Source organism: Mirounga leonina, unplaced genomic scaffold (genome assembly GCF_011800145.1).
Source record: "Mirounga leonina isolate KUSES-001 unplaced genomic scaffold, KU_Mleo_1.0 Mir_53, whole genome shotgun sequence".
In the NCBI taxonomy this organism is placed as follows: Eukaryota; Metazoa; Chordata; class Mammalia; order Carnivora; family Phocidae; genus Mirounga; species Mirounga leonina.
The window spans coordinates 1,047,646-1,075,513 of record NW_023270807.1 but is presented as its reverse complement, the minus strand read 5'-3'; the positions used below and the strand labels follow the sequence as shown (position 1 = coordinate 1,075,513).

The 27,868-nt window shown below is 57.0% G+C and overlaps 1 protein-coding gene across 5 annotated transcripts in view; it reads right to left on the bottom strand.

The window, feature by feature from the left end:
• Window positions 1-27,868, bottom strand: part of ITPR3 (inositol 1,4,5-trisphosphate receptor type 3) — a 66,221-nt gene that overhangs the window by 24,477 nt on the left and 13,876 nt on the right. For 4 of the 5 annotated variants that reach the window (XR_004676669.1, XM_034991424.1, XM_034991425.1 and 1 more), the window contains exons 2-22: window positions 27,677-27,747; window positions 17,161-17,282; window positions 15,264-15,350; window positions 14,282-14,440; window positions 13,985-14,083; window positions 13,634-13,717; window positions 11,147-11,293; window positions 10,821-10,916; window positions 10,210-10,260; window positions 9,895-10,037; window positions 8,809-8,908; window positions 8,572-8,732; window positions 7,857-7,998; window positions 5,049-5,210; window positions 4,307-4,479; window positions 3,671-3,790; window positions 3,123-3,305; window positions 1,874-2,125; window positions 1,643-1,787; window positions 1,001-1,142; window positions 147-346 (exon numbers count right to left, since the gene is read on the bottom strand). Coding sequence is in view for 4 of the 5 variants with exons in the window: in XM_034991424.1 (XP_034847315.1) it covers window positions 147-346; window positions 1,001-1,142; window positions 1,643-1,787; window positions 1,874-2,125; window positions 3,123-3,305; window positions 3,671-3,790; window positions 4,307-4,479; window positions 5,049-5,210; window positions 7,857-7,998; window positions 8,572-8,732; window positions 8,809-8,908; window positions 9,895-10,037; window positions 10,210-10,260; window positions 10,821-10,916; window positions 11,147-11,293; window positions 13,634-13,717; window positions 13,985-14,083; window positions 14,282-14,440; window positions 15,264-15,350; window positions 17,161-17,282; window positions 27,677-27,747 (2,839 nt within the window). In the remaining variant the exon portion in view is untranslated. The remainder of the gene's footprint in view (window positions 1-146; window positions 347-1,000; window positions 1,143-1,642; window positions 1,788-1,873; window positions 2,126-3,122; window positions 3,306-3,670; window positions 3,791-4,306; window positions 4,480-5,048; window positions 5,211-7,856; window positions 7,999-8,571; window positions 8,733-8,808; window positions 8,909-9,894; window positions 10,038-10,209; window positions 10,261-10,820; window positions 10,917-11,146; window positions 11,294-13,633; window positions 13,718-13,984; window positions 14,084-14,281; window positions 14,441-15,263; window positions 15,351-17,160; window positions 17,283-27,676; window positions 27,748-27,868) is intronic. The other variant, XM_034991423.1, reaches the window with a different exon arrangement.

Sequence of the window (27,868 nt, the reverse complement as noted above, 5' to 3'; positions counted from 1 at the left end):
ACTGGGCTACACAGCCAATCACCACGGAGCCCTCCAGTACTGGATACTGTGATCTGAGCAGGGGTTCACCCCCCAGCCTCCCTGCCCCGGGCCCCACTCTCCTGCCCTATTCCCAACACCTCTCAGCGCTGTCCTGGCCCAGCCACCTGCAAGATTTCCAGGATCTTCAGCTTGGTCTCCATCACCACAATGTCTTCATTGTCCTCGAACTTGCTTCTGTCCAGTGGCTCGGTGGTACCAGCGCCGGCAGACAGGCTGGGGGCACCAAAGACAGACTGCTTGCGGCTCAGCACCATGGTGGACATCATGTGGCCCACGCCCTGGATGGACCGCCGCACGTTCTTGCCTGCGGAGTGCGAAGTACCAGGGGGTCACGGGGGTGCACAGCAGGACCCCTGGGTCTGACTCTGACTCTGTCTCTGTCAGAGGCAGGGCTCACCCAGAAAGGCTTCCTGGGGGAGGTGAGCTTTAAGCCAAATCTGGGCAAAGAGGGGCTGGCCAGAGCAAAGGTAAACTGAATGAGAATTCTCCTGTGAGGCATCCTGAGATGCTGCTACAGAGCATGGGGGACAGAGGGGACACCGTGTGGGGAGCACTACGCACCAGGTGTCAGACTATGCGCTTTTTGATTAGAGGAGTTTATGCCCCCTGGGGGTGTCCCCGAGGGCAGGGCTGTGTCTGCTGTCAGACCAGTGGCTCCTCGATGGCAGGGCTGTTGCTCGACCACTCCCCTGTCTGACTGGGAGCTCCTCAGGCAGGGCCTGGGTCTCCCCTCCTCCCTCATTATCTCCCCTCAGGACCAAGCTGTGTTGGAAGGCAACTCCCCCAGACCCCGGGGTCTCCACAGCGCCTGGACAGGGGCCCCTCTGGTCCAGCAGGGGCCAGGAGACAGGCTGCACAGGGGGCTGATCAGAGAGGGCTCTGGCACTAGGAGGAGACGGAGGAAGGCCAAGGCTGGGGCGGGGGCGGGGGAGGGGTGGCCCTGGCCACTAAGCCTCACCGCCTGAGTCATCGTAGGCCTGCAGCATGGCCGGGGGGCCCTGCACGCAGTCGATGATGCCCAGCAGCGTGCGAGTGAGCCGCAGCAGCTCGCTGAAGCTGTAGAAGCCGAAGTAGATGAGATTGTGCGCCAAGCTGACCACCTGCGGGGAGGGGGCGGGGCCGAGGTGAGCGGGGCGGGGCCTCGCGAAGGGCGGGGCCAGGAAGGGAAAGTAGGGCGGAGCCGGTGTTAGGAGGAGGTGACGAAGGTCCTCGGAAAAGGCAGGGCCTCTGGGAGCACGGGGCTGTGAGGACAGAGCCGCCCCCAGTCAGCTAATGAGGAAGCGAGGCCCGCAAGGAAGGCTACTGGGGGGTGGGGGCGGGATAGGGCAGAAACGCAGGAAGGTGGGGTGCTCCCCGCAGGAGCCCGTGACCCAGGAGGGCCTGCAGCGGTGAGTGGACCATGGGGAGGCAGCCCTCTCCCAGGTGGCAGGGGAGAAGTTTTCCACTTGGGGAGTCCTGGCGATCTATGCGAGCTCCCTGAACTGGCTGGGGCACGGAGGGAAGTGAGGTCATGGAGCCCCCAAAGTGCCCCTGGGGGCAGCTGAGGGGGCCAACCAGAGCCCCCCAGCACCAGCTCCTCGCTGCCCCCCTGCCCAGCAACCTCGAAGGTGAGCTTGTTCTTCTCCTCATTGGCAAAGGGCACGGCCTCGCTGACCACGTTGTTGAGGTAGTCCTCCACGAAGTCCATGGTGCTGGCAAACTTGTTCTTCTTGTCGTCGCGAGAGGCGTTTAGGTTGGAATCATAGCTGCCGGGGGAGGCAGTGAGGCATGAGGGTCGCTGAGATCCTCCCACCCTGGCCTCGCCTGGCCCACCCTCTGCTCCCCATCTCACTCCTTGATGGTGATGGCTGTGGGGATCTCGGTCCAGAGGCGGGCGAACTTGACCGGTGTGACCAGCTCCTGGGGGTCCCTGTCCACATGCACGTGCAGCATCAGGTGGCAGAAGGAGGCGCGCAGGTCAAAGGGCAGCATTTCGTCTGCCATGCACAGGAAGATGAGGTCAACACCCAGCTGCTGGGAGATCTCGTCGATGGCCAGGTACTGGCGGTCCAGGCACATGCGGGCAAAGAGCTTCAGCTGGTACCTGCAAGGGCGCAGCAGAGGGTGAGCCCGCGGCAGGTGCGGGCCAGCGTGGGCCACCAGCACTTGGGCCTGGGCTGGCAGAGGCCTTGGGAAAGTGGCAAAGGGACTTAGGTCAAACCAGGCACCCGCCAGCGTAACAGAAAAGACACAACTTTGAGTGAGCATTTGCCGCTCTCCCCTCCTTGCGAAGGAAGAAACCACTTCTGGCTCAGCCAGGACAGGTCTTCACGGGAGGAAGACTGGCTGAGCATGAGGCTGGGAGAGTCAGGGGAGGGAAGTGTAGTAGGGGGACGGGCCTCTTCAGAGCAGCGGATGCAGGGGTGAGCCCGGATGGAAGAGCAGCTGAAAGGAGGCCCGCAGACAGCCCTGCTCTGCATGGGGTGCTGGCTGTCCTCGGCTCCCTGGGTTTGACCCTTGGCCCACCACTAAGGAGGTGTGACGTTGGGCAAGTCCTTTCACCTCCCTGTGCCTGTCTCCCCAACTCTGGGGGTGACAGTAGTCACGGGGCTATGGTGAGGCGTCGATGAGTGGCCAGGTGAAACACTTCGAACAGGGCCTGGTATATGGCCAGCATTGGATAAGTGTTATCTAGTAATCTTATTTATTTTTTTTTTTAAAGTCTCTTTTTATTTATTTATTTATTTGAGAAAGAGAGAGAGAGAGAAACAGCATGAGAGGGGAGAGGGTCAGAGGGAGAAGCAGGCTCCCCGCCGAGCCAGGAGCCCGATGTAGGACTCGATCCCAGGACTCTGGGACCATGACCTGAGCCGAAGGCAGTCGCTTAACCAACTGAGCCACCCAGGCGCCCTCTAGTAATCTTATTTTTTAAATAAATATGTGTGGAGACAGGTTTGGGGTTCATTCAGCCCCGTCCCTGGGCTGAGCTCAGCCTCCCCAGTGAAGGCTGCACAGCTGCTGGGGATGGGCTGACGACCTTGTGAGGAGGCCCGAGGGCACCGGAAGTGCTAAGGACGGGAAGGAGCTGGGCCCCAAGGCACCTATAGTAGCTGAGCACGTTCTCGTCGTGGGCATTGCCTGCCCGCGCCTCCTGGGCTAGCTGCCGCACGCTCTTCTCGTGGTGCTCGTTATTCCTGTCGGTCCAAGTGAGCCACACCTCCTCCTCTGAGTACTCGATGCTCAGGTACTCGTGGGACTGGGCCATCTCCTTCACTGGCCGAAGCCTGCAAACCAGGGCCAGCCATCACAGGGAGTGGGGGGCCGGGGCAGGACGCCATGCCCAGAGCCCTCCGCGAGCATGTCCGGCCACAAAGACCCCTCTAGGAGCTTGGCTGAGTGCCGGGTCAAACACACTCCTCGGACCACGAGCTTCTCAAGGACAGAGGATCTGGCTCAGTCCCCGAGGCCTCCTTGCTCACACGGTGCCAGCACAGAGCTGGCCACACAGCAGGCAAGGGTGTGTATCTGCACGCAGTGAGGGTGCCGGTTCCAGCCCGCACGCACACGGGGCCCAAGCTCTAAGGAGCCTGAGGAGCAGGGGAGCAGGGCGGAGGCCGGGCTGTGGCCAGGGGACAGCGCAATGGCTCACTCGGTCTGGATGAGAATGTCGCTGTTCTTGGGGTCCAGCACACACTTGCAGATGAGCTCCTGGGTGACGGGGATGGCGATGTGGTTGGACACACACAGGTCAGAGAGGTAGTCCAGGAACCTGGGGTGGTGACCGCAGGGGTGGGGAGGGGACTCAGAGGCCGCTCCCTGGTGGGGATGAAGCCCACCCTTCTCCTTCCCCAGCTGGCAGCCCCAGCTCCCTGGAACCAGTTACTGCTTCTGCTCCTGCCCCAAAGCTTGGGAGATGGGCCCCGCTGCCCAGGGACGGACAAGTCATGGGCATCTCCCTGATCACCCTGGGGCAGGGGGAGGCTGCCTAGGGGTCCCGGGGGTCAGGGTAAAGGGGGCACAAGGACAATTGGTTCAATACAGGCTCCGACTTTGTCACCAGAGGAGGGTCTTGGGGCTTCTGCTGTACCGGACATCAACCCTCTGGCTGCAAGATTGGGCCACATTTGGGAAGGGTCCCGGGGAGGGGCTGCAGAGGCCAGGACACTTTACCGCTAGAGGCAATGGTTTTTCACTATTTTAACCAGCAGTGCCCACCGCCTCTGTACCCTGGGAGGACCGGGAAGGAGAAGGGAGCGGGCGCAGCAGGGAAGGCAGGTGGGCTCACCTGGGCTCCCGGTTCTTGCGCACGAGGCTGACGAAGGTCTCCACCTCGGTCTTGGTGATGTGTTTCTCTAGAAGCTTGCGGTTGTTGTGCAGGAGGGCAGTGATGGTGTCTTCTGCCAGGATGTCATAGCCGATCTGGGACTGCATCATCCCAAACTGCTTGGCGATGTGCTCCTGGAGAACAGACGAGCTGAGTGGTGGGGAGCCTGGCTCTGCTCCAGCACACCGCCCCAGACCTGGGGACGGGGACCCCCATCCCAGGCAGGGGACTCCGACTAGCCAGGTGGAGGTCTGGGACAGGAAACTCGCTCTGGGCAGCGGAGTGGGTTTACACAACAGAGGTCTTCAGCTCACAGCTTGTCTCCCAACCAGAGTGAAGCCTCCGTGAGGGAGGAAATTGTCTGGCAGGACCGGCTACATAATTTGTGGGGCCCTGTGCAAAACGAAACAGCAGGACCCTTCTTCAAAAGCCAAGACTTTCAAGATGGCCACAGCAGAGCATCAAACCCAGCTCGACGCCCTTCCGAGCATGGAGCCCGACTGCACACCCACGAAGCTGGCCCTACTGTCTGGTTCCCTGCTATATCCCCGGGGCTGAAAACAGTGCCTGGCACATAGCGGCTGTGCGCCTCCGAAACTACTTGCTGAGTGAACAAAAGCAGGAGTGAGGGGGTGAGCAAGCCGGTGAGCGGGTGAGTGGGGCCGCCGGGGCCTGGAAGGCTCCGGCGGGTAAGGCAGCGCACCTGGTTCTTGCGGTAATCCTCCTGGGAATGCCTCAGGACCCGGTAGCAGAGACGGAACATGTGCTGGTAGGGGGCGTTCTTCTGGTCTGACAGCTCCTCCAGCCGCACCAGGGGGCCCTCACCCCCCTTGTCACGGAAAGGCGCCTTCAGAATGCCAAAGATCTGGGGGAGAAGAGAACATGAGGAGCGGTCCCCCTATACCCGCCTGCACTCCTCATTATCCCAGGAACCCTCGGCCCCAAAGTCACCCTGCCCCAAAGCCACACCGACATGAACCCCAAGCTGATTCTAAGCTGGACTGAGACCCCAGCCCACCCACCATCGGCCCCACCTCCAGCCCCCACTCCCTTCTTCGGACTGGGATCCCACCGTGGGCCTCAGCCACCCGTCCCCACGTGACTAATCCCAGCTCAGCTCCTGGGCCTGGCTCAGCATCTGGGGGAAGAGCTCAGGGCTGCCACAGCTTAGGGTCTGAGATTAAGAGAAAAGGCAGGCCCGGCTGGTGTGGCCAGAGCCCAAGAGACCGACGCAAGCCTGCCTCATCAGAAAAACGTTAACGTGGGGCGCCTGGGTGGCTCAGTCGGTTAAGCGGCTGCCTTCCGCTAAGGTCATGATCCCGGAGACCCAGCGGGGAGTCTGCTTCTCCCTCTGATCCTCCCCCCTCTCATGCTCTCTCTCTCACTCTCTCTCTCAAATAAATAAAATATTTTTAAAAATGTTAATGTAATTAATAAATTTTAAAAGCAGGGTTTGGGTGAGTGTGAAAAACTGTTCTACACCAGAAACCAAAGAAATACAACCAAATGGAATGAGAAAACCTTTGTGGGATCCTGGTTCAAAAAACAAACTTTAAAAAGACATTTTGGGTAAAGCAGAGAAATCAGATATGGATGGGTATTATTACTAATTTTCTTATGTGTGATAACAGTATTGTGCTTGCGGAGGCCAATGCCCTTATTCCAGGAGATGCACGCTGAAAAACTTAGGGGTGAGGTGTGCCCTGGTTGGAAATGCATGGGTGGAGGGACGGCTGCATAGGTGTATAGTTACATAAAACCAAACCAACAGATGAATGGATAAAGAAGATGTGGTATATATATACCATGGAATATTATGCGGCCAACCCAACAACAAAAAACGAAATCTTGCCATTTGCAACGACGTGGATGGAATTGGAGCGTATTATGCTGAGCAAAATAAGTCAATCAGAGAAAGACATGTATCATACGATCTCACTGATATGAGGAATTCTTAATCTCAGGAAACAAACTGAGGGTTGCTGGAGTGGGGGGTGGGTGGGACGGATGGAGTGACTGGGTGATAGACACTGGGGAGGGTATGTGCTCTGGTAAGCACTGTGAATTGTGCAAGACTGTTGAATCTCAGATCTGTACCTCTGAAACAATTAATGCAATATATGTTAAGAAAAAAAAAGAAGAAGAAGGTAGCGGGAGGGGAAGAATGAAGGGGGGGAAATCGGAGGGGTAGACGAACCATGAGAGACGATGGACTCTGAAAAACCAACTGAGGGTTCTAGAGGGGAGGGGGGTGGGAGGATGGGTTAGACTGGTGATGGGTATTAAAGAGGGCACGTTCTGCATGGAGCACTGGGTGTTATACGCAAACAATGAATCATGGAACACTACATCAAAAACTAATGATGTAATGTATGGTGATTAACATAAAAAAAAAAACAAAAAAACCAAACCGGCAAAATGGTAACAAGCAGATTCAGGCAGTGGTGGTACAGTGTTCACTGTACTATTCTTTCATTACTTCCTCAATATTTGAAAAGTTTCACAATCAGGGGCACGTGGGTGGCTCAGTTGGTTAAGTGTCTGCCTTCAGCTCAGGTCATGATCCCGAGGTCCTGGGATGGAGCCCCGTATAGGGCTCGCTATTCCTTGGGGAACCTGCTTCTCCTCCTCCCTCTGCCACTACCCCTGCTTATGCTTTCTCTCTCTCTGTCAAATAAATAAATAAAATCTTAAAAAAAAAAAAGAAAGAGAGAAAAGTTTCACAATCAAAACTTAGAAAAAATATTTTTTTAAGTAATCTCCACACCCAGCGCTGGGCTGAGATCAAGAGTCACACACCACGGACTGGCTCAGCCAGCCAGGCGCCCCAGAAAAAATATATTTTTTTAAATTGTATTTATTTATTTGAGAGAGAGAGAGAGAGAGAGAGCAGGAACAGCGGGGAGGGGCAGAGGGAGAGGGAGAAGCAAACTCCCCGCTGAGCAGGGAGCCCGATGCAGGACTCAATCCCAGGACCCTGAGATCATGACCTGAGCTAACGGCAGACGCTTAGCTGATTGAGTCACCCAGGTGCCCCCTATTTTTTTAAGCACAAGTTCTGGGGACACCTGGCTGGCTCAGTCTGTAGAGCATGCGACTCTTGGTCTCCAGGTTGTGAGTTCAAGCCCCACATTGGTGTAGAGCTTACTTTTTTAAAAAAAGCCTTAAATAAAAAAAAGCACAAGTTCTCAACCCGACATCCCGAGTTCAAATCCTGCCCTGCTGCTTCCTAGCCACATACTCAGGGTCAAGTTACTCCAACCTCTATGCATTAGACCCCTCACAGGTAACCTGGGGGTAATAATAGTACCTCCCCCAGGGGAGAGGATCCACCAAGCCAGTACGTGTAGGGCGCTTAGGGTAGCGCCTGGCATGTGGTCAGGGCTCAACAAATACTCATTTTCTAAAAAGGGGCGAAGAGAAGCTGCAGAGAGACTGAAGCTCCACCGCAGATGGGAAAAGGCTCCTGTTCTGGACACCTGGCCCCTCCCCCACACGTGTGCACACACACCTGTTTGAGGATGTTCTGCTCCCTCATCAGCTTCTGCCGTTCCCGGTTGGGCTTGGTGACCATGACATCCAGCACATTCTGCCCATTGTTGGGGACGTCGCTGACGAAGAACACCAGGTCCTCCAGCAGCTGGATGACAAACCTTCATGAAGGGACACCAGTGATGACAAGTGTAAGGCACCAATCCTGGGAAACCCCCCGCCACGGGCAACCAGCCCTACCCCAAACACGTTCTCATCAGGCCACTCGCCCACCCTGCGATCCAAAGCACAAAGCCTATCATTGGCCTTCAACTTCTCTCCCCAGCTTTACCCCAAAAGGCTCTCAAAACACACACCTCGCCCCACCCACCCTGGATTCTAAAGTGCCCCCGAGACAAAGAATCTCAGTATACTCCGATCTGGAAAGGAACAACAGGGCACAAGGTGTTTGGGGTGAAGGGCTCTGCATTTCCGTCCTGACCCTGCCACTTACTAGCCGTGTGACCATGGACAAGTCTCTTAACCTCTGTGAGCCTCAACCCATCATCACGGTTAGTTCTGGGAGTACATGAGCAATACATGAGGTAAGGGCCCCAGGGTCCACCAGAACCTGCTGGAACAAGTCCCCACCTCTGTCTCCCCGACCCCAGCCAGCCAAGCCTGCCCGGCTTCTGCTTTGTGACTCCTGGGTTCATGAAATGCAGACCCTTCGAGGACCCTGCCGTGCGGCCCACCTGCGGTCGTTCTGGCTGATGAAGCCCTCGTTGAGTTTCTCCACGGCACTGGCCAGCATGGAGCTGGCATCGTTGGCGAAGTCCAGGTCTCGGATCTCGGACACTGGCACAGACACGATGGCAAAGGCCTCCTTGTCCTCCTTGGTGGGGCAGGTGCCCAGCTGCAGGGACAAGAGGTCAGCAGGGCACCCAGGGATAAGCCAAGGCCCTAGCCCCACAGCCCCGGCTGGCTCGCACCATGAGCCGAATGGGCCGCTCCTCCTCGATGTCGATGGGCACATTGGTGCTCTGGATCCACGTGTTGGTGCAGAGGTGCCGCAGACGGACGTAGGAGTTCCTGCAGGTGGGGCCGGGGGCAGGGCACAGGGAGCGGGCCTCAGAGCACATCCCCGCTGTCTGCCTGCCCTGCCCCACACCAGCTCCACATCTCCACCAGACTCCATGGCCATGGGACAGGGGAACCGATCCCCTCCAGGGGAGGAGCCCAAGCCAGAGGAGAGTGGCCAGCAAACAGCCCTCAGGCCCTGTGCTGTTCCGCCCCACGTGGCTCGCCTATGCTCCCAAACCCAGAGCGCTCCAAAAGCCCAGGCTTGTTTGTAAACTTGAAACCAAGATTCATTTGGACAAATGAGACTATTTAGACTATTTATCCCACTTCGCGTCAAGATGCATGCATCTCAGAGCAGAAACACTCTTGTCTCTGATTATGAAATGTAATTACCTTTCTGAAATGAAAAACAATCTGAATCTCAAAAGGCGCCTGGCCCCAAGAGCTTCAGGTAAGGGCTGGTGGGCCTACACTGAGTGACTCCATTACGTCTCCCATCAGCCCTGTTATGGGTAACTTGATATGCCCACTTGACAGATCAGGCAGTCAGGGCAAAGGGACTGAGGTCAGACAGCTAGTAAATGCCAAAGCCTGACTGACACCCGGAAAGTTTCTCGATGTTATGCCCTAGCATCTACAGTTGGGGGGCCTTAAAGGTCAGGGAGCCCAGTCCCCTCCCCTCCCTCCCGCCGTGTGCTGTGGACAAACTCATGCTGCATGTGCTTGAGTGTGCAGAGAGACAGGGGCAGGTGCCTGATAAAGAACACTGGAGAGAAGGCGTTTTGAACCCAGGGCCCGGCACATGGCGCATGTTCGGTGGTAGTCAGCTGCCCACAGCTCTGAGAGCTTGGTCCCCAGAGGGGCGGGACAGGCAGGTCCTGAGGCCAGAGGAGCTCAGGAGGACAGAGGAGTGTGGGATGCAGGGGGCCCAGGGACAGGACGGCACAGCCTGGGCACCCCCATCAGCCCCCAAGCTACTCACGGCACCTACTCACCGGGGCACAAAGGAGTCGGTTTTCTGCAACGTGGTGGGGTCCAGCTCAAAGAGGGAGGCGATGTCGTTGCCGTGGGGCACAGCCACCAGGCGGTACTTGATCTTCTCCCCAGCGTTCCGGCGACCTACACGACTCTGAGCACCCTGGGATAAGGACCCCAGCTCAGGCAGAAGCCCCTCCCTCCTCTCGGGCCCCCCGATACCACCTGGAATCCCACCTGAGAGGCCTTCTCCCTCCAGCTCACTTCCCAGGATTTCCTGGCCAACACCCACGGTCCCTCTTCCCCGGGCCCTGGAGCCCTGCTCTGGTCCTCACCATTCCCGCTGCCTTGGGATCACAGGCATCACCCTTGTAGCTGGGGTTCTCCTGGACAGAGACACAAGACGGGGGCAGCTACTAGACACTGAGCTATGCTCACATGACCCCCACCCCAAAACAAGGTCCACATAGGGAGCCCCCACCCTCCCAGGGGTGCCCACCCCAGCACTAAAGCCCAAGTCGCTCCTGAAGAAGCCACCAACGAGAGTCCCCAGGCCCTGCCCTTCATGCCCCTCTTCATGGACCCACAGATCAATACACACACACACACACACACACACACGCCCTAGTATACACAAGCCTGCATTCTATGGACAGACAAACATGTGGAATGTAAGTTATACGAGGGGTGGGAACCTGGCTCGCTGGTGATTCCCCAGGGTCCAGAATAGCTCGTGGCACATAGTAGGGCTGCTGTAATGTTCATGAGGCTTATTTGCAGGCACGCGCTTATTTGATAGTATTTGTTTAATGCAAGAGTGCAGATAAGCCAGGGGCCACGGACACGTGTGTCTATGTGTGCAGACGTGCACCGGCTCACGGGCTCCTGCGCGCCCGCGTGCCCACGCAGCCCGAGCTCCCAGGGCGCCCTCGACCTCCCCACTCACCTCAGCGGCCAGGTAGTTGCCTGTGGCCAGGTGCTTGAAGCGGTACAGGCCGTTCCAGTGGCCAGCTCCCCCACGGCAGGGGTCGTGGTGGACCACCTGGGGGGTGCAGGGGTGAGGCAGGAAAGGGACATTGGCCAGGGAGCGGTAGCTCGGGCCCTGGGGAGACCTGGAGAGCTCTGGGTAAGTGGCACCCAGACCTGCCCCCACCACGCCCCCTGGCCCCGCCTCTACACCTCCTACCCTCCAGGGTGACGGGGGAAGAAGAGGGGGCGGGGCCCAGGGCTGGCGAGGAGGGGCTGGGTCCTGGGTAAGAAGCAAGCTCTGACCTCCACCTCCCAGAGGGCGTTGGAGCTGGTGGCCGAGGTGGCGGACTGGCGCAGCGTGGTGCGCAGGAACACCTGCAGCTTGCCCTTGTACTCGTCACACGTCAGGAACTTCTCCTGCTCCGCGTGGAACAGCCGCACCACATCTCCCTACAGCCGTGAGTCACGGGCTCAGGACGGGCCAGGACCTTCCCGGGGGGGCCAGCCCCCACCGCCGTCCCCCCCACCCCCGCCCACCCTCAGATGCAGGCGCAGCTGGTGCAGGGCCCCTCCTGCTCCTTTCAGAGCAGCAAGCAGAGGGCGAGATGCATGCTGAGCCCCACCAGAGGGTGGCCAGGGCCAGGGGCTGGCCCCTCAGCCAGGTGCTCTGCCCACACCCCAAATCCAGAGCCTCCAGACGACTGGGGTGGGACATGCTCTTATCCAGAACCTTCCCCAGCCTCCTATGTCAAGCCCACCCTTGGCTATCTCCTTCCCTGATTCGTACCTCTAGTAACCCCACCTGACCTCTAAAGGCCAATCTCAAGTCACCCTCTCTATGAAGGCAGGAGGGGTATCACCTTCTGGGGTCCCCCAGGCCCATGGCTGCACCTCCCTAGGGCCCCTTCTGCCTGAATATGGGTAATTCTTGCCCATTTCCTCTGCTCCCACGGGCCTGGAACAGCTGGAGTGCAGAGACTGTGGCCTATTCATCTCCGGAGCTTTGGACACAGAGACCAAGTTTGGACCCTGGTTCTGCTTCCCAAGCTGTGTGACCTTGGATAAGTCCCTTAACATCTCTGAGCCTCAGTTTCCTCTTGTGCAAAATGGGGATACCATGGCCCCTTGCAGAAATTGCGAGGGCTATAATTTGTATAATGAAGAACACTGCACGTTTCCCACGTGCTAGCCGCTGCGTGAGCCCTTTACGTGGACTTCCTCACCTCATCCTCACCCACGCTGCCCGGGTACCTATATCATTATCCCCATTTTACAGGTGGAGAGACTCAGGCAGAGAAGCTAAGTGTCCTGCCAAGGGTCACACAGCTAGTGGCAAAGGGGACATGAATCCGTGGTGCAGCTCCAGAGCCCTCACCTTTCCACCACACTTCCTACCCTGTGCCCACCTGTGGAGTGAATGTGTGAGCGACCGAGCAAGCGAGAGAAGACACATAGATTAAGCCAGTTACTTTGGCAGAAACTCGTGACTTCTGTATCCACGCAGTACAGGGCGAGAGCCAAAAAAGGGGTGGGCTCTGCACACTCAAATCTCACTTCCAGGTGGCCTGGCCTCTAACATCAAAGCCATGACAGAGTCACAGAAACCAGTCCAGGCCACACCATGGGGTTCGGCCCAATGATGCTTCTTTTTCTAAGGGCCACACAGATTTGGGAGCAGGAATGTATAATCAGAGAAGGCTTCCAGGAGGAGGTGGCACACAGGCTGAGGCTTGATTGCTATGTGGATGATGTGCAGGCTTCAGGGAGGGAGAGAAAGGCATTTGGACAGAGCACGGGTGGACGGAAAGAGCCTGGGAGGTGGGAGGGGGCTGAGGCAGCCTGCGGGGGCAGTACAGTGTGACAAAGCAGCCCGCCTGGGAGCGGAGGGTAAGGGGGGACACTGCAGGCTTCTCGGGGGATGCAATGAACACAGGGCAGCCAGCCTCCTCAGGTGGCTGCTCTCAGGCCTGTCACCTGTGCCTATACGTCCCTTTCATGGCCAGGTGCCTGCCAATTCCCCTAGCTGAGGAGCCCCACCCTCTCTGCTACCCCCCAAATCTGCCCTTCCATATACGACCTACCCCCCAATAGGCTAGTTCTACCCCCTGAAGCCCCACTTAAACCTGAGCCCCCCTCTCTCCCCCACATTTGGTTTTCAGGGCTTGTGTAGCAGTCTCTCCAGCCCTCCCTGCCCCTCGCTCTGCTCTCTCCCTAAGTCATTACCATGGTGTTTCCCAGCAGTACTGGGTCCGGCAGGCTGAACCCCTCAGCGCCTGCCAACCCCTATGTCCTAGCACCCACGCCAGTGGGTCTGGAACCAGGGCACAGGCCCTGACTCAGCAGCCTCAGGCCCTTGCCTAAGAGGGCACAGGGCAAAGGGCAGGGCACCTGGCCCGGGTCCACGGAGCCAGTGCTGGGGAGGGGACAGGGTGCTCAAAGGATCTTGGCCCCCAAGGTGAGGGGACGGGGACCCCTAGTCCACTGGCACACCCTTAGTAAGAGAAAAAACAGAGGCTAGCCAGGACCCAGAAAGGATGGAGAGGGAGGCTATGAGTCCAGAGACAAGAGAAGGGGTTGTCCAGCTTGTGGGGGAGTATGGGGGTCTGGGGTGCTCGGGGGGTGGAGGGAGGCTGAAGAGGGTGCAGAGCCAGAGAAGGGGGCGCATGGAGGGGAGGGTCAGGCGAGGAGCAGACCTGGGTAGAGGGAGGTGGGGGAAGGGGGCCCTGCGGGGGAGGGGCTGGGCAGCCAGCAGACAGGTGGCAGCTGTCGCGGGTGGGGGCCAGTCCTTACCCCTTTCAACACCTCTTCCAGGTGGTCTCGGAACTGCATGAACAGGTTGATCTTCCAGCTGGTGTTGCAGTTCACGGAGTTGACCTGGGGAAGGGCGGAGAGAACCCTGACGCCTGCCAGACCCCCAGCAGTTGGAGGCTGGGGGGAAAGGCCCGGGGTGAGGGGCGGACCAGCCCAGCTCCCATCAGAGCATGAGGAGGTGTCTTCTCTCAGCCAGCCGCCACCCCCCCTCCCCAGCCCAGCTGCCCCAGGGCTGCTGGCCTGGGGGCTGGAGCATAGGGCAGACGAAGAGGACCGGAGCAGGGCAAGGAGGGGATGTCTGTGCCCTCAGGGGCCCCAGCAGCCACTCACCTCCTTGCAGCCTGCGTTGTCACTGAGCTCATAGTTGCTGGCATGCAGAGGCTGCCCCGCGTTGACAGGATTCAAGATCACCTTGTCCCCCACCACCACCTACGGGCGCAGGCAGAACAGGGCACAGATGGGAAGGGCCAGGCCTGTAGGCCTCTCTCTGATCTCAGTCTGCCCCTCTGAGAAATGGGCACGACCTCAGCCAGTCCCCACATCAGAGACCCTATAGAAGCCGCTCTGGAGCTGCAGCCTGGCTGCCCACCCCCCCAGCCGGCCCCTCCACCCCGGGCCGGTCCTTACATTGTCGCCGTTGCTCCGCAGCTTCCAGAAGGGCTGGATGAAGAGCCAGGAGCCCTCGTTGCCCGTTCCGTCCAGAGTCACCCGCATGGCGTTCTTCTCCAGCAGGGCCGGAAGCCGCTTGTTCACCGTCAGGTACTTGTTGCTCTTCATGTGCAGGAGCTGCGGACGGGGCGCGGGTGAGGGCTCTGGGCGCCCCCCGAGGCCAGGCCAGCAGGGAGGAGGGCTCTGGGGGGCGGGGGGGCGGGTGAGGGTGCCAGGCCCCCCCCAGGCCAGCCCAGCAGGGAGGGGGGCTCTGGGGGGCAGGCAGGGTGCGGGTGAGGGTGCCGGGCCCCCTGAGGCCAGCCCAGCAGGGAGGGGAGCTCTGGGGGGCGGGGGGCGCGGGTGAGGGCGCCAGGCCCCCCGAGGCCAGCCCAGCAGGGAGGGGGGCTCTGGGGGGCGGGCGGGGTGCGGGTGAGGGTGCCAGGCCCCCCAAAGCCAGCCCGGTAGGGAGGGGGGCTCTGGGGGGCCCACTGGACCTTGGTCACAATGGGACACACCTACAGTGTCAGATACACAGACATAAACACACAAATTGAGACACGCGCAGCCACACGCCCCCAGTCAGGCACCCGGGTGGTCACAAAAGAAGAAGCCAGCATTTTTAAATACTTTGTATTAATTCATGTCATCTTACAACGACCAAAAAGGTAGTACTATCACCAGCCTGATTTTACAGATGGGGAAACAGAGGCACCCGAGGTCCCAGAGCCAAGATTGGAACTCGGACTCCAGGATCTGTGCTGGTGACCAGGGTGCCGAGAACCTGCCCATGGGCACAGCTACTCGGGCCACCCAGCAGGAGGCACACACAGAAGCAGATATGCAGTCATGGAGACAGTCCCCGGGCGACCCGCTGGGGACACAAGCCCCAGAGGGCATGGCAACTGCTGCCCGCCCCCACACCAGCCCAGCGTCTCCGGGGGGTGATGCCAGTGGGTCTCACCTGGATCACACTGCCGTACTTCACCACGTCCCCGTGCACCTTCTTGTTCTCTGTGTCGTTCTGCTTCTGCTCCATCTGGGCTGCATGCTGTGCAGACGCACGCAGACAGGTGGAAGGCAGGCTCGGAAGGAGCAGTCCTGCAGGGCCACGTCCCCTACCCCACACGTGCGTGCGCATACACACACACACACACAGCTCCTGGCACTGTACCCAGGGTGACCCCCCCCCCAGAGGCCATGTGGCCTATCCCCTCCCCCTCTGTTGATGAGGGACTGATACTCAGAGTGTGGAGTACGCAGCCCAGGGGAACCCCGATCCCCTGCCCCTCCCCGCCCACCTCCTCGGGAGGGGACATGCCAGCAGGCCCTTGAGCTCCCCATGCCCTTTGACCCCGCCAGCAGACAACCTAAGCTGTGCCTCACTACCCCAATCATAGCAGAGTCCTGATGCCCCCAACACAGGACCCCTGCCCCAACCCAAACCCTGCCCCAACCCAAACCCAGATGTGCCTGGTGCTCCTTCTCTTCCTCCCCCCCCGCTCCTCCCAAAACTGTATGGGCTCCTAGCCACTGCCTTCAGGGAGCCCTCACTGGCGGGTCACATCCAGCTCTGACAGATCCTACCCGAGTGGCCCTCAGGGTTCGGTTGGCTTCCCATTACGGACCCTTTTCAGGCACTTCTGTCACATTAGCCTGGAAGCTGCCTAAGGACAGACTATCTCCTCCATCAGATTGGGGGTTCCTGGAAACAGGGCTCTGTTTCCTCCATCAGACTGGCACTCCCTGAAAGTATTGGCCCCTCTGCCCCATTACCCAGGTCTCATGACTGAGGCTGGGGCGGGGGTGGCTGTTAGGGAAACTCACCCCGTTCCCACAAACCTACAGTGTGTGACGATATGACCACATGTGTGTGTGTCTGCGCACACGGAAACACCCTACAGCCAGGCCAGATCCCCAGTTCAGCCTTGGCCTGCGTCAGCAGCAGGAAGGACGCCTGTGACAGCCCCCAGCCCAGGAAAAAAGATGGGGTACTTATAACAGAGCTCAGGCAGTCCACCCTCCAACCCTCTCTTTCCAGCCCAGTTCACAGCTCTGGGGTGAGGCCCGCCCTTCCCCCATTTCACACCCACCTCCTCAGGGAAGGGAACATGAGGAAGCAAGGTCTACACAACAGGGAGAGGCGCACCAGGCCTGAGGGAGGGCCTCAGAAACAGGCTGCAAAGCTGCTGAGCACAGCCAGAGCTCCTACTTTCTTCTCCATGGGGACTGGGCTTGAGGCCCTGAGGTCTGTCCAGGGAGGATTACCTAGGATGTCAACTGAGCCACTGCCCCCAAGAGGCCCACAAGCAACCACCCAGGCCTTTACATTGTGCACTGTCCAGGTGTCCAAGGAGCCCAAGGTGGATCAGAGACCGGGGGCCATTCAGGCCCTACCACAAACTCACTGGATAAGCATGGACAGCCCAGCCCCCTCTAAGGGCCCCAGGGTCCAACTCTATAAAATGAGGGGGGAGGTTAAGACTGGTTCTCAAGTTAGGTTCCCTGGAACCACTGTCACCAGGAACTACTGGTAACTCCATGGGCAGCTGTACAGGTTGTTCACTGCACAATGGTGTCCAGCTGAAGGGCTGGGTGGGAGCTGAAATCTAGTCCACGTTTCACTCACTGAGCCATGTGCCCTGGGCAGAGGGCTACACCAGCCTGGAGGAAGGAGCACCTCCTTCTAACTGGCACAAAGGGTCATATAGACGAGTGGATCACTGGGAAGGCACTCTACTTCCCCTCTCTCACCTCATTCACACCCACACACACTGATTTGGACTCAGCCACAGGGCCCCTTTGGCTCTGAAAAGCAGCAACCCCCTGCGTGCACCCGGATCCCTGACACACATACCCACCTGCAACTTCTGGAGCAGCACCACGTCGGCGATCTTCTCCTTGTCCTGCTTGGTCTGTTTGGCCTTCCAGTACTGCTTCTGGGCCGAGTAGCGGTTCATGGGACACACCTTGAAGAGGCAGTCTGTGGGAGGGCAGGTAAAGGAGGGGCGATCAGTTCGTGTGGCGCTCGGCCTGCCACCCGGCCCCCAAATCCCACCTCCGCTCTCTCCATCCCTCCCCACCCTCCTGCCCCACTTGGGTGGAGAGGTAGTGGTTGGAAGAACCCCGAAGAACTTGGGAGAAGGCGTGACGGCAGGATCTCACCTGGGAGGCAGACACGTGCCCTCTTCCCCATGAGAGATTTACCAGAGGCCTTTGGACCCCCACCCATGCCCCGTCTGTGCCCACTTTTGTGGACATTGGTGGCTGAAAGCTAATACCTGCATCCTTCTCTGACCCACCGCCATCTCGCCCACAGATGCCTGGGAAGTTACATCCCCCCCCGGCCCCCCAGAAGCAGCTCAGAATTATCTGGCCTCTAGAGGTGACCTCTGTGAGGTGCTGGTCACTCCCCACCTGCCGGCAGCATCGCCCCGAAACCACATCCTTGCTTGGCTCTTCCTCTGCCCTAAATGAGCAAGCCTCCCTCACTCTGTGCTCCGGAGACCCCTCCTCCGTAGGCTCTGCTTCCAGGGAACTTGACCTAAGACTGGGCCCCTCAAAATTCCACAAACAGATTCACTATTCCGATTTTTATTTTGGAAAGCAGACAAAACACCTGTGATTTTCGTAAGCCCAAACTCCAGAGAGGGTGCCGATGTTTCTACTTATCCGAAGGAAGCATGAGTTGGAAAATCCTATTCTGAAGTGTGGCAGGAGGGGATGGAGGATTCTGGGTCACGGTGAAGGGCTGGCTCAAGTGGCTGGGCCGGGTTGCCAATGGCATGGGCTACACTGCGAGGCAATGAGTTCCCCGTCGCAGGAGGGAATCACAGCCTGGACAAGGGGTCAGGCTCGTGGCCTCCAAGACTCCCCTTGTGCTGCAGGGCTGGGCCTCCATGCCTGCGCAGGTTCCAGCCACATGCCGCCCAGGAGGGCGGATGGCTATGCTGAGGCGCCCTTCCTTCTGGCCCTTTCCGTCTGTCCTCCAAAGGAAGGCTAGGTGCCCGCTCTGGTCAAAGCTGGTCATCCAGCCACCAGGAACTAGAAGCAAAGCTGGGGGCTCCTGGGTGGCTCCGTCGGTTAAGCGTCTGCCCTCAGCTCAGCTCATGATCCCAGGGTCCTAGGATCGAGCCCCACATCGGGCTCCCCGCTCAGCAGGGAGTCTGCTTCTCCTTCTCCCTCTCCCTCTGACCCTCCTCCCCACTTGTTCCCTCTCTCTTTCTCTCTGTCTCAAATAAATTAATAAAATCTTAAAAAAAAAAAACAAAAACAAAGGCAAAACTGGATTTTCTATCCAGCCCATGAGCACGCAGCCCCCTAGTGCCATCCGGAAGAGAGACTGAGTGAGTCAAAGTTCAGAGAAGACAGAACTCCTTGAAGAGAATGGGGGAAATAGCAATTCCATAAGCGGACAGGGTCCCCAAGGCCTGCCCTGCCTGGCCCACCTTGACACCACCAGCAGGAGCGGGCATCGCTTCTGGAAACAAGCACTCATTTCGTTGGACAGAGTAGGTCTTCACAAGGATCTGCTTAGCCCTCAAGAAGAAGCTCAGGTGTCACCCCCTCCAAGAAGTCCTCCTGCTTCGTTAGGCTGGGCTGGCGCTCCCAGGGCTCCCCAGGCCCCCCGCTTACCACCTCGAGGCCACGGGTTCCCAGCCGGTCAGAGCAGTGACCCACGCCAGAGATTGTTTGGCCAAGCGGGGGAGGGGGGTGGTCCCGAGAGAGGTAACAGCCGGCATTTAGTGGGCAGGACAGGGATGCTGGACACCGGCACCATAAAGACCGTCCAGCAAGACTCCCGCGGGAACATCCTGCCACACACTCACGGGTGGACTGCTGCGGGCAGTGCTCTGGGCCCAGAGCGACACATAGAAACACAAAGGGTTTTTTGCCTGGTTTTAGCAAACAGGGAATTTTTCAGGAATGCAACTCAGATATAAGCTGAGGGACTCTGTGTTGTCCTTTGTGTTGTTCAAACTTTACCAGGAGTTGTTTTTTTCTTTTTCTTTTTTTTTCCTGTTTCGGAGAACGCATCACTGGCGGCTGTGCCAGATGCTTGTGTTTGTGGTCGCCCTAGTCATGATGCCCAGGCAAGCTCCGACTGCGTCCTTGGGCCTTCTAGTTGTGCCCAACATCCACTTCTGAGACGCGTATTACTTCATTAGAAATTGCTTTCCTTTTATGTCTCTTTTTTCTCACCCCTAGGACATTATATTGGCCTTGCTCCCTCCCCCCCCAGCTCCAGGCTCCCTCAGACCCTGGCTCTTACCCCCCATTTTATTTGACATAAATATAGATATGCATCGGTTGTATTATTTTTGAATTCCACTTATTAATATTAAAGCACGCTCTGGTTCTGACAGGCTCATCTGCAGGTGGTCAGGGCCACGTGGGGCTCATCACCGTGTCCCCAGCGCCTAGCCCGGGGCTCAGTGAATTCCTGCTGGATGAACGCATGAATCTAGAAACGCCTCTCCCGTGTGGATGAGATGGGGCCTGAATTTATAGCCAAGGAGGGAGGAGAGGGATGAGGCACTGCAGGTGGAGGGAAGGGCAAGAGGGCGCCACGTGGAGGGGACAGTGAAGTGAGAGCAGCAAGTCACACTGTGGGTCTGGCAAGCTGGGAAGGGAGGGGGCGGGCCAGGACCCTGGGTCTGAGTGAGCCTGGAGCCCACAGGCCTGGGGGATCGTGAGCTCCCTGATCTCCCTGCACCCCCACCCCACCACTCCCAATCCAGAAAGGAGAACAGAAGGAAAGAGAGATGCTGCCCCAGGTCGCCCTAGAGCAGAAATTCTCAAGCTTTTCTGAACTGACTCACCGAAAGACATTTCTGGATCACCATTTCATGAAACAACATGGGGGCTTGCTTCTGTCCCTGGTAAGCAGGGCAGGCTCTGACGGGCCTGAGAACCATGGTTATAATATCTTTTGACCAACCCAACCAGAAAACAACTCACACAACCGGATTTTTCAAATGGATATTATTCTAAGACTTCTGAAAGAACTGACAAAATAGTGAATTCCTGGGCCCGAGCCGAGGATCAAAGGGAAGTTAGAAAGATATAGAAACACCCAAGCTACTTTCACCCTGAGGATATTCACTGATTCCAGAAAACAGGCTTTTTTTTTTTTTTAAGATTTTATTTATTTATTCGAAAGAGAGAGACACAGCAAGAGAGGGAACACAAGCAGGGGGAGTGGGAGAGGGAGAAGCAGGCTTCCCGCTGAGCAAGGAGCCCAATGCGGGGCTCAATCCCAGGACCCTGGAATCATGACCTGAGCCGAAGGCAGACGCTTAATGACTGAGCCACCCAGGCGCCCCAGAAAACTGACTTTTTATGTGGACGGCTTCATCAGGTGACAGGAGGCAGAAATCCAAGGCCAGGCCCATGGAAGGTAGGAGTCTATCAGGAGACCCTCCGTTCAGTAAGCTGGGACCCCAAAGGACTACACCCCCAAGTGAAGGCTGAACCCAAGGCAGAACAGCCCCTTCCAGAAACTAGAGCCCTGTTGGAATCCCCTGGATGGTGCAGGAAACCCTGAATCCGAGTCTGGCTTCAGGCAGTCTTGGACAGGTGGAGCCCCAGGGGTCTGGTAACAGGATATGCACACCCTCTCTGGAGGAAGGTACCTTCCTCTGGTCCACAACCACTCATACCAAATTTTTCAAATGCAATGGCAAGCGTACAGTCAAAGCTAGCCAGGAAGTCTTGGGAACTAGCTGTCATGGGAGAGAACCAACCCACCAAACAGACAGTAGAAACAGACATGAAGAGACTCCAGGCACAGACAACGTCTGTAGAACAGTATGCCTACCCTGCTTAAATCCATGAAAGCTTGAGGATCCCTGCAGAGAAGAGGAAACTATAAAGAGTAATATCACAGACTGAAAAAGAACGAAATAGAATCTCTGGAAATAAGAAAGCTTCAATAACCACATTTAAAACTCACTGAACTCATTTAACAGGAAGGAAGGAGTTGAAGGAAGAATGAATGAAATAGGAACGACCCTTACTATGGTGATGCATTCAAATTCTATTCTGGTCTTTAAAGGATGGTGGAGCCCCACTAAAGGGATTTCCCACAGCCACTAATGGGTCAGAGACTGTGTTTGAATGAAACACACTGCTCTGGAGCATCCCAGGACTGGGAAGGAAACCAGACGTGACCCCTCCCAGCTCCCAAATCTTCTATCTCTGTCTTGGAAACCGACTCCCTAGGACTTGTCGAATTTGTCTTTTTCTCTCTCACACAGATCCTCCCTTACAGCCTGGCCCATAGTACATGTTAGGAAATGTTTGTTGAATGAATAAATGACTTGAGTCCTCTACAATGTTTGTGGCACACCTCCATGCTTCTATGGTGTTTTTGGCCCAAAGGCAGCCCTGTCAGAACCCCAGAAGGGGCTGGAACCTTTCTTCTCACCAAACCCCAGGGCAGGAGGGCAGAGAGGAAGAAGGATGGGAGGGTGGCCAGGAGACCGGGCCCAGGGAGGTTTCCAACAGTCAGGACTGTGTGTGTTGGAGGACATGCACTCATTGCTGACGGGGCACAAGGCTTGTAGGGCTGCAGACAAGAAGATATTCACATAGTAAACAAAGTCCAGCGACCTTCCCTGAAACTACAGTTCCCTAACACTTCAAAAGCCACTGCCACTGGGGGAGCTTTAAAAAACACAAACTCCTAGGGCTCCTGGGTGACTCAGTTGGTTGAGCGTCCAGCTGTTGGTTTCCGCTCAGGTCATGATCTCAGCGTCGTGAGATCGAGCTCCATGTCTGGCTCCGCGCTCAGCAGGGAGTCTGCTTGAGATTCTCTCTCCCTCTCCCTCTGCCCCTCCCCCGCTGATGCTCTTTCTCTTTAAAATAAATAAATTAATTAAATCTTAAAAAAAAACCCAAAACTCCCAGGTCCCGCATCTATTCAGCAGGCTGGAGCGAGGGTGGGGGTGGGGGTGGGGGAGGTGGGGGGCGGGGATATGCATCTATAAAGGCACCCCAAACCCCAAATAGTTCTGCCGCTCCAACAAGATTGAAAAGCACCAGTGCTGAAGACTGGAGGTGAGAACAGAGCCCAGGGAATAAAGTTCTACAGTCATGGTAAGGTCCAAGCTCTGTGTAAATCGTGTAAACATTTGCTTCTAATAATTTTCAACATTTATTTTTTTTTTAAGATTTTTTATTTATTTATTTGACAGAGAGAGAGAGACACAGCGGGAGAGGGAACACAAGCAGAGGGAGTGGGAGAGGGAGAAGCAGGCTTCCCGCTGAGCAGGGAGCCCGATGCGGGGCTCCATCCCAGGGACCTGAGTCGAAGGCAGACGCGTAACGACTGAGCCACCCTGGCGCCCCATCATTTTCAACATTTAGACTGTCTATGGGTGACAAGTTGCTTAATGCCACTGAACTGTACACCTAAAAATAGTTGGGAATAGATGGGAAACTTTCTGTTAGAGATCTTTACCACAGTTTAAAATAAATAAATACTTTCTAAATGTTTCAAACGCGCTAAGTTGTAGAAACACTATTTTCACACAGTTGTCCAGGATACGGAACAAAAAATGGGTATCTAAATGAAAGAAAAAACAGAGAGAGCTCAAGATCTCTATATGCTAATATGAAAAGGTCTCCAGTAGGATCCTTAGTAAAATTTATAAAGTAAAAACAACAAAAACCAGAAGAGCGTATATAGAATGCTACCTTTGTGTAAGAAAAGCGGGGGGAGGATGCCCTGAATATATGTTCGTATTTGCAAACCCTGGGGGATGCATAAGGAACTCAGGAAAGTGGTCACCTGAAGGGATGATCATAGAGCAGGGGAGTGGGGGGCACCAGGCAGGTGGGAGCAGACCCTCTCCACCTATTTGTACAATGTTTTGATGTTTTAATCATATGAATAAATTACCTAGTCTGTTTTTCTATATGGTTGCCCCTGGAAAGGGGGGAGAGAAGGTGCCAGAGGGTGAGGTGGGCCACCACGGTTTTCACCTTGAACCTGGAGTCTGTATTTGCAATACTTTTATAAAACGGGGTGGGGGGGGTGGGGGGGTGGGGGGAATGAGATCAAAATTTTAAGGGGCCAGTAAACATACGAAAAGATGCTCCATCTCACTAGTCATCAGAGGAATGCAAATTAAAACCACAGTGAGGGGGCGCCTGGGTGGCTCAGTTGGTTAAGCGACTGCCTTCGGCTCAGGTCATGATCCTGGAGTCCCGGGATCGAGTCCCGCATCGGGCTCCCTGCTCGGCAGGGAGTCTGCTTCTCCCTCTGACCCTCCTCCCTCTCATGCTTTCTGTCTCTCATTCTCTCTCTCTCAAATAAATAAATAAAATCTTTAAAAAAAAAAACCACAGTGAGATGCCATTTCACACCCAACAGGCTGGAAGAAATTTAAGTGGGACAGACCCAAGTGTGGCAAGAATGTGGAGGCAGGGGGGACGCACCCACAGTCTGTGGGGGTTGAGCTTGCACAGCCCTGGAGGAAGGCTCAGAAGAGCTTACTTGCACCAGGACTCCCCCTCCCTCGGAACACACCCAGGAAACTCTTGCCCGGGAGCCCAAGGAGACGTGGATGGGAACGCTCACCCCAGCATGGCCGGCAACTGCCAGAAGCTGGAGAAGAGCTAACTGTCCATCAACAGGAGAACCAATAAATGGCTTGCAGTTTATTCACCCAATGGAATATTACATAGCAATTAACCAGATGAACTAGAGTCACATGTGTCAATTGGGGAAATCTCAAAAATGGTGCAGAACGAAAACTGTGCAGAAAGATTTTAATATATGGGGTTATAAAAACGGGAGTAATACCCTGTATCATTCGTGACTATGGCCCTATGGATTAATAGGAAAAGTATAAAAACAGGCTCCTGAAATACATACCAATTTCTGATGAGCATTTGCCTCTGAAGAGGGAGGGAGAGGAAAGGGATCAGGGAGAAGACCCAGAGGGCTTCAGCTACAGGCATAAGAGGCTTTAAAAATGACAAGGTCTGGGGGTGCCTGGGTGACTCGGTCGGTTGATCATCCACCTCTTGGTTTTGGCTCAGGTCATGATCTCAGGGTGGTGGGATGTGGGACTGAGCCCCGCATCAGGCTCTGTGCTCAGGGCAGAGTCGGCTAGAGATTGTCTCCCTCTCCCTCCCCCTCTGCTCCTCCCCCTGCCTGCACACAAGCTCTCTCTCTCTCTCTCATTAAGGTAAATCTTTTAAAATTCTTTTAAAAAGAATAAAATCTTTTTTAAAAAATGACAAGTTCTGAAATGAACACGGCAAAAAGGATTTGACAGAGCTCTCTTCTGTGTAGAGTTGAAATATGTCTTAATAATAACAACAACAACAAAAAACCAATAAACTGGGCTTGGAAGGTGGGACAGGTAGAGCAGAAGCATAGGCTTGGGGGAGTTGGGGGGCACCCAGCCATATAAACAGAGGGAGGCCACTTGATCGGCCTCCTACCCTGGCACCGCCCCCCGCCACCAGTCTGGGTGGGTAAGTGGCCCCTACGTACATTCCTGGGGTCACTATAGCTGGGGGTATGGGCTCTGAGCTTCCCTAAGGTAGAATGGGAGGTGAGAGCTGTCTAAGCCCTTCACTGGGTCTCCCCATGCCCCGCATGGAAGAAGAGATAGAGAAAGGGCTCATGGGAGGGAACATGCCCAGACCCCGGGGCCTGGTCAGCAGCACATAACCCCAAGATTCCTACGCTGAAGCAGAGGTCAGAGATGGTGGGCTGGAATGGGGTGCCCCACACATTGGGGGCCCAGTAGCCTGGGCCTCCCCAGGCCCTGCAGACTCAGGAAAGAATTCCCAGAACGTATCAGGGCTTGGAATGGCCTCAGAAGATGGCTAGAGCTGAAATCACAAACGAGTACCCAATCAGGGCTGATAGGCAGGCTGGGATCTTCCCTGGGTTTTGCCAGCTCAGCCTGGGGGCCTCGAAGGTCAGCATGTGAGGACACCCAACTATAGTGGGAGAGAGGGAGAAGCCAGAGTTCCCAGCAATGGCTGGGCCCATCCCAGGATGGCAGGACAGCACTCGGGGGGCCTCAGGACACGGCCATCTCTGACAACATCTAGCCCACTTCTAACATGCTGCCATAGCCCCCACGCCCTTGCTGGGCCCTCCTTCCGGTGCCAGGGTGTTTACAGGAGAGAACCAGGACTCCCAGGTGGGAGGCCAAGCTCCGCTTTTCTTTTCTCTTGTCTCAAAATGAAGAATTTGGAGGCCATGTCTCTTGTCCCAAGTTCTAACACTCCAACTGTACCCACCAGCCGCTGGGCGGCACAGAGACCTGGTCCTGTCCCAGAAGGTCAGCTCTTCTCAGGTCCAAATAGGGCCCCAGGGAGTTCAGAGGGGCCTCTGCCTGCCTCATCAAGACACCACAGGTCCGGATCTGGGGCAGAGAGGGCAGGGAGGAGGCTGGAGGCTGAGTCCCCTCTTCCACATCTCTGAGCTGGCTGAGAGCTCTCCGAGAGGGACCACGGGTCAACCCCCCGATCTTGGGGAGGGCCCCACTCACAGGCTTTGGAAAAATGGAGAGGAAGAGAAAGAAGAGAGTGGGAAGGAGCAACGGGAGAGGAGGATGAGAAGTCAAAGGAGCATTTGTTCTACTAAGTGGCTTTTCTGTTGTCAAAAATTGGCCCCAAACTCTGTCCACTGGGACTCGAGGGCAAATCTTCCTCTGCCACACCCACCTCCCTGTCACCACCTGCCACACCACAAAGCTGACTGCACACCCCTTCCCTTTTCAGCCCCAGTCCGCTCTCTGCCCTGGCTCAGCCCACCCTGGGGACCCTCACCCTTACTGACCTCTTCCCAAGAAGGTACCGAAATCCCCCAGCTAGAGTGGAAATCTGCCCCTCCAGCAGCGGCTTCAAAGCTCCCCTACTTCGAGAGAGGCCCGGGCCTGGTCTCTGCCTTCAGCACCCGGCGGCAGGCCTGGTCAGAGCTGGGCCTCCAAGCAGGAGGCCCGCACGAGCACCCTGAAACCCCTAAAGCCCGGGCCCAATGCCTTGGAGGCTGGATTCAACTGAGGCACTCTGGATGGGTCACATCGATGGGAACTAGAGCAGCCAGGCCTGCGACGGGAGGCAGGGGCGGGAGGAAGCCCGAGGAGGGGCTGACGCCTGCGTTTATTCCTCAGACGTGTACCAGGCCCCCACTACGTGGCAGACAGCACAAATAAAACAGTGAACAAAGCAACCAGAATCCCTGCCCCGGTGGAGGCAGGGGCTAGGGGATGAGGTGCGAGAGGCAGCGAGGCCCGACGGTACAGGGCCGAGGGGTCTACGGAGGTGAGGGAAGTCCAGTGCCAGAGGCTGTTCCCACAGATCCAGGCACGGCCTGACCTAAGACCCCCACACAAAGCCCCACACAGAGGCCCGTGACAGAAGCAGAACAGCCGGCGTGGGGCCCCTCTGCGGGCTGGGAGGCCCCCCCCACCCCCATCTCCTCCACCCTCCCATGGACGGGCAAGGCCCCGGCAGACAGACGGCCAGGGATGCCACAGGATTATCTTAAACCCCACTTCCCTCCCAGCATCCCCCTCGAGGACAATCCCAGCTAATCTCTCCGCAGACGAGCAGCCACATGGGCAGACAAGGTGGAAGCAGCCCGGCGTGTTCCTGCCTGCTCCCACCCTGCCCACCGCACCCAGGATCTGTCTGATTGTCTGCCTCAGCCTCCAGGTCATCACAACAGTAACACCTTACCCCGGCTGGGCACGGTGACAGCAGGACAGCATTTAATTCCCTCAGCGCCCCTGGGCTTGTGGGATGGGGCTGAGGAGCCCACTGACCACAGAGGACACGGAGGCCCCACGAGCCAAGGCCCTTGCCCAAGGTCACTCAGGTTGGGGCTCCACAAACTCCCCTAGGGCCGAAGTCATCCACACAGCCCGGTCCGGGGCTGGGAACGCAGTGGGGGTCAGGAGAAGGGACCCGGAGATCATGGGTTCCAATCCCCTCACCACGCATATGAAGAGACGGAAGCACAAGGAAGAGCCCTCACCCCGGGCCTCTGAAAGCCTGAGGAAATTCTCCTTCCCTCCCCTGCTCCCTCAGAAAATGCTCTGTCATGCGGACAAAGGCGGCCTTGTGGCTGGTGGGGAGGTGGGGGGAGAACGGCTCCCAGCCAGAAGTGGGTGCGCCCCTGAGAAATGGGGTGCGGTCCCCCAGAAAATGAACGCAGAGGCCATCTGTGCCAAGATGGCAGTGCGAGCTGATGGGGGCTTCCACAGAGAACAGTGCGAGGGCTGCAGGGCAGCGCCTCGTCTAACCCGGCCCGTGGGCGCTGGACGGGGTTGAATGAGTTCTGTCCCAGGCCCAGGACTCAGCAGCCTGGGAGGAAGGCTGGTGTGGGGATGGAGGTCTTACCTCGGAACTTCTTAGGCGGGTTGTCCAGGTCCCCCGCCGCGGGCTCCACCACACAGCGGTCATCCACCAACCTGAGGGACAAGGCAGCCCAGTCAGTGCAAGAGAAGAGACCATCTCCCCAGGCGTCCCTCCCTTGGGGCAAGGGATTTGGGGCACCAGGGAGGCCTCCAAAAAAACCCCTCTCCATTGCTG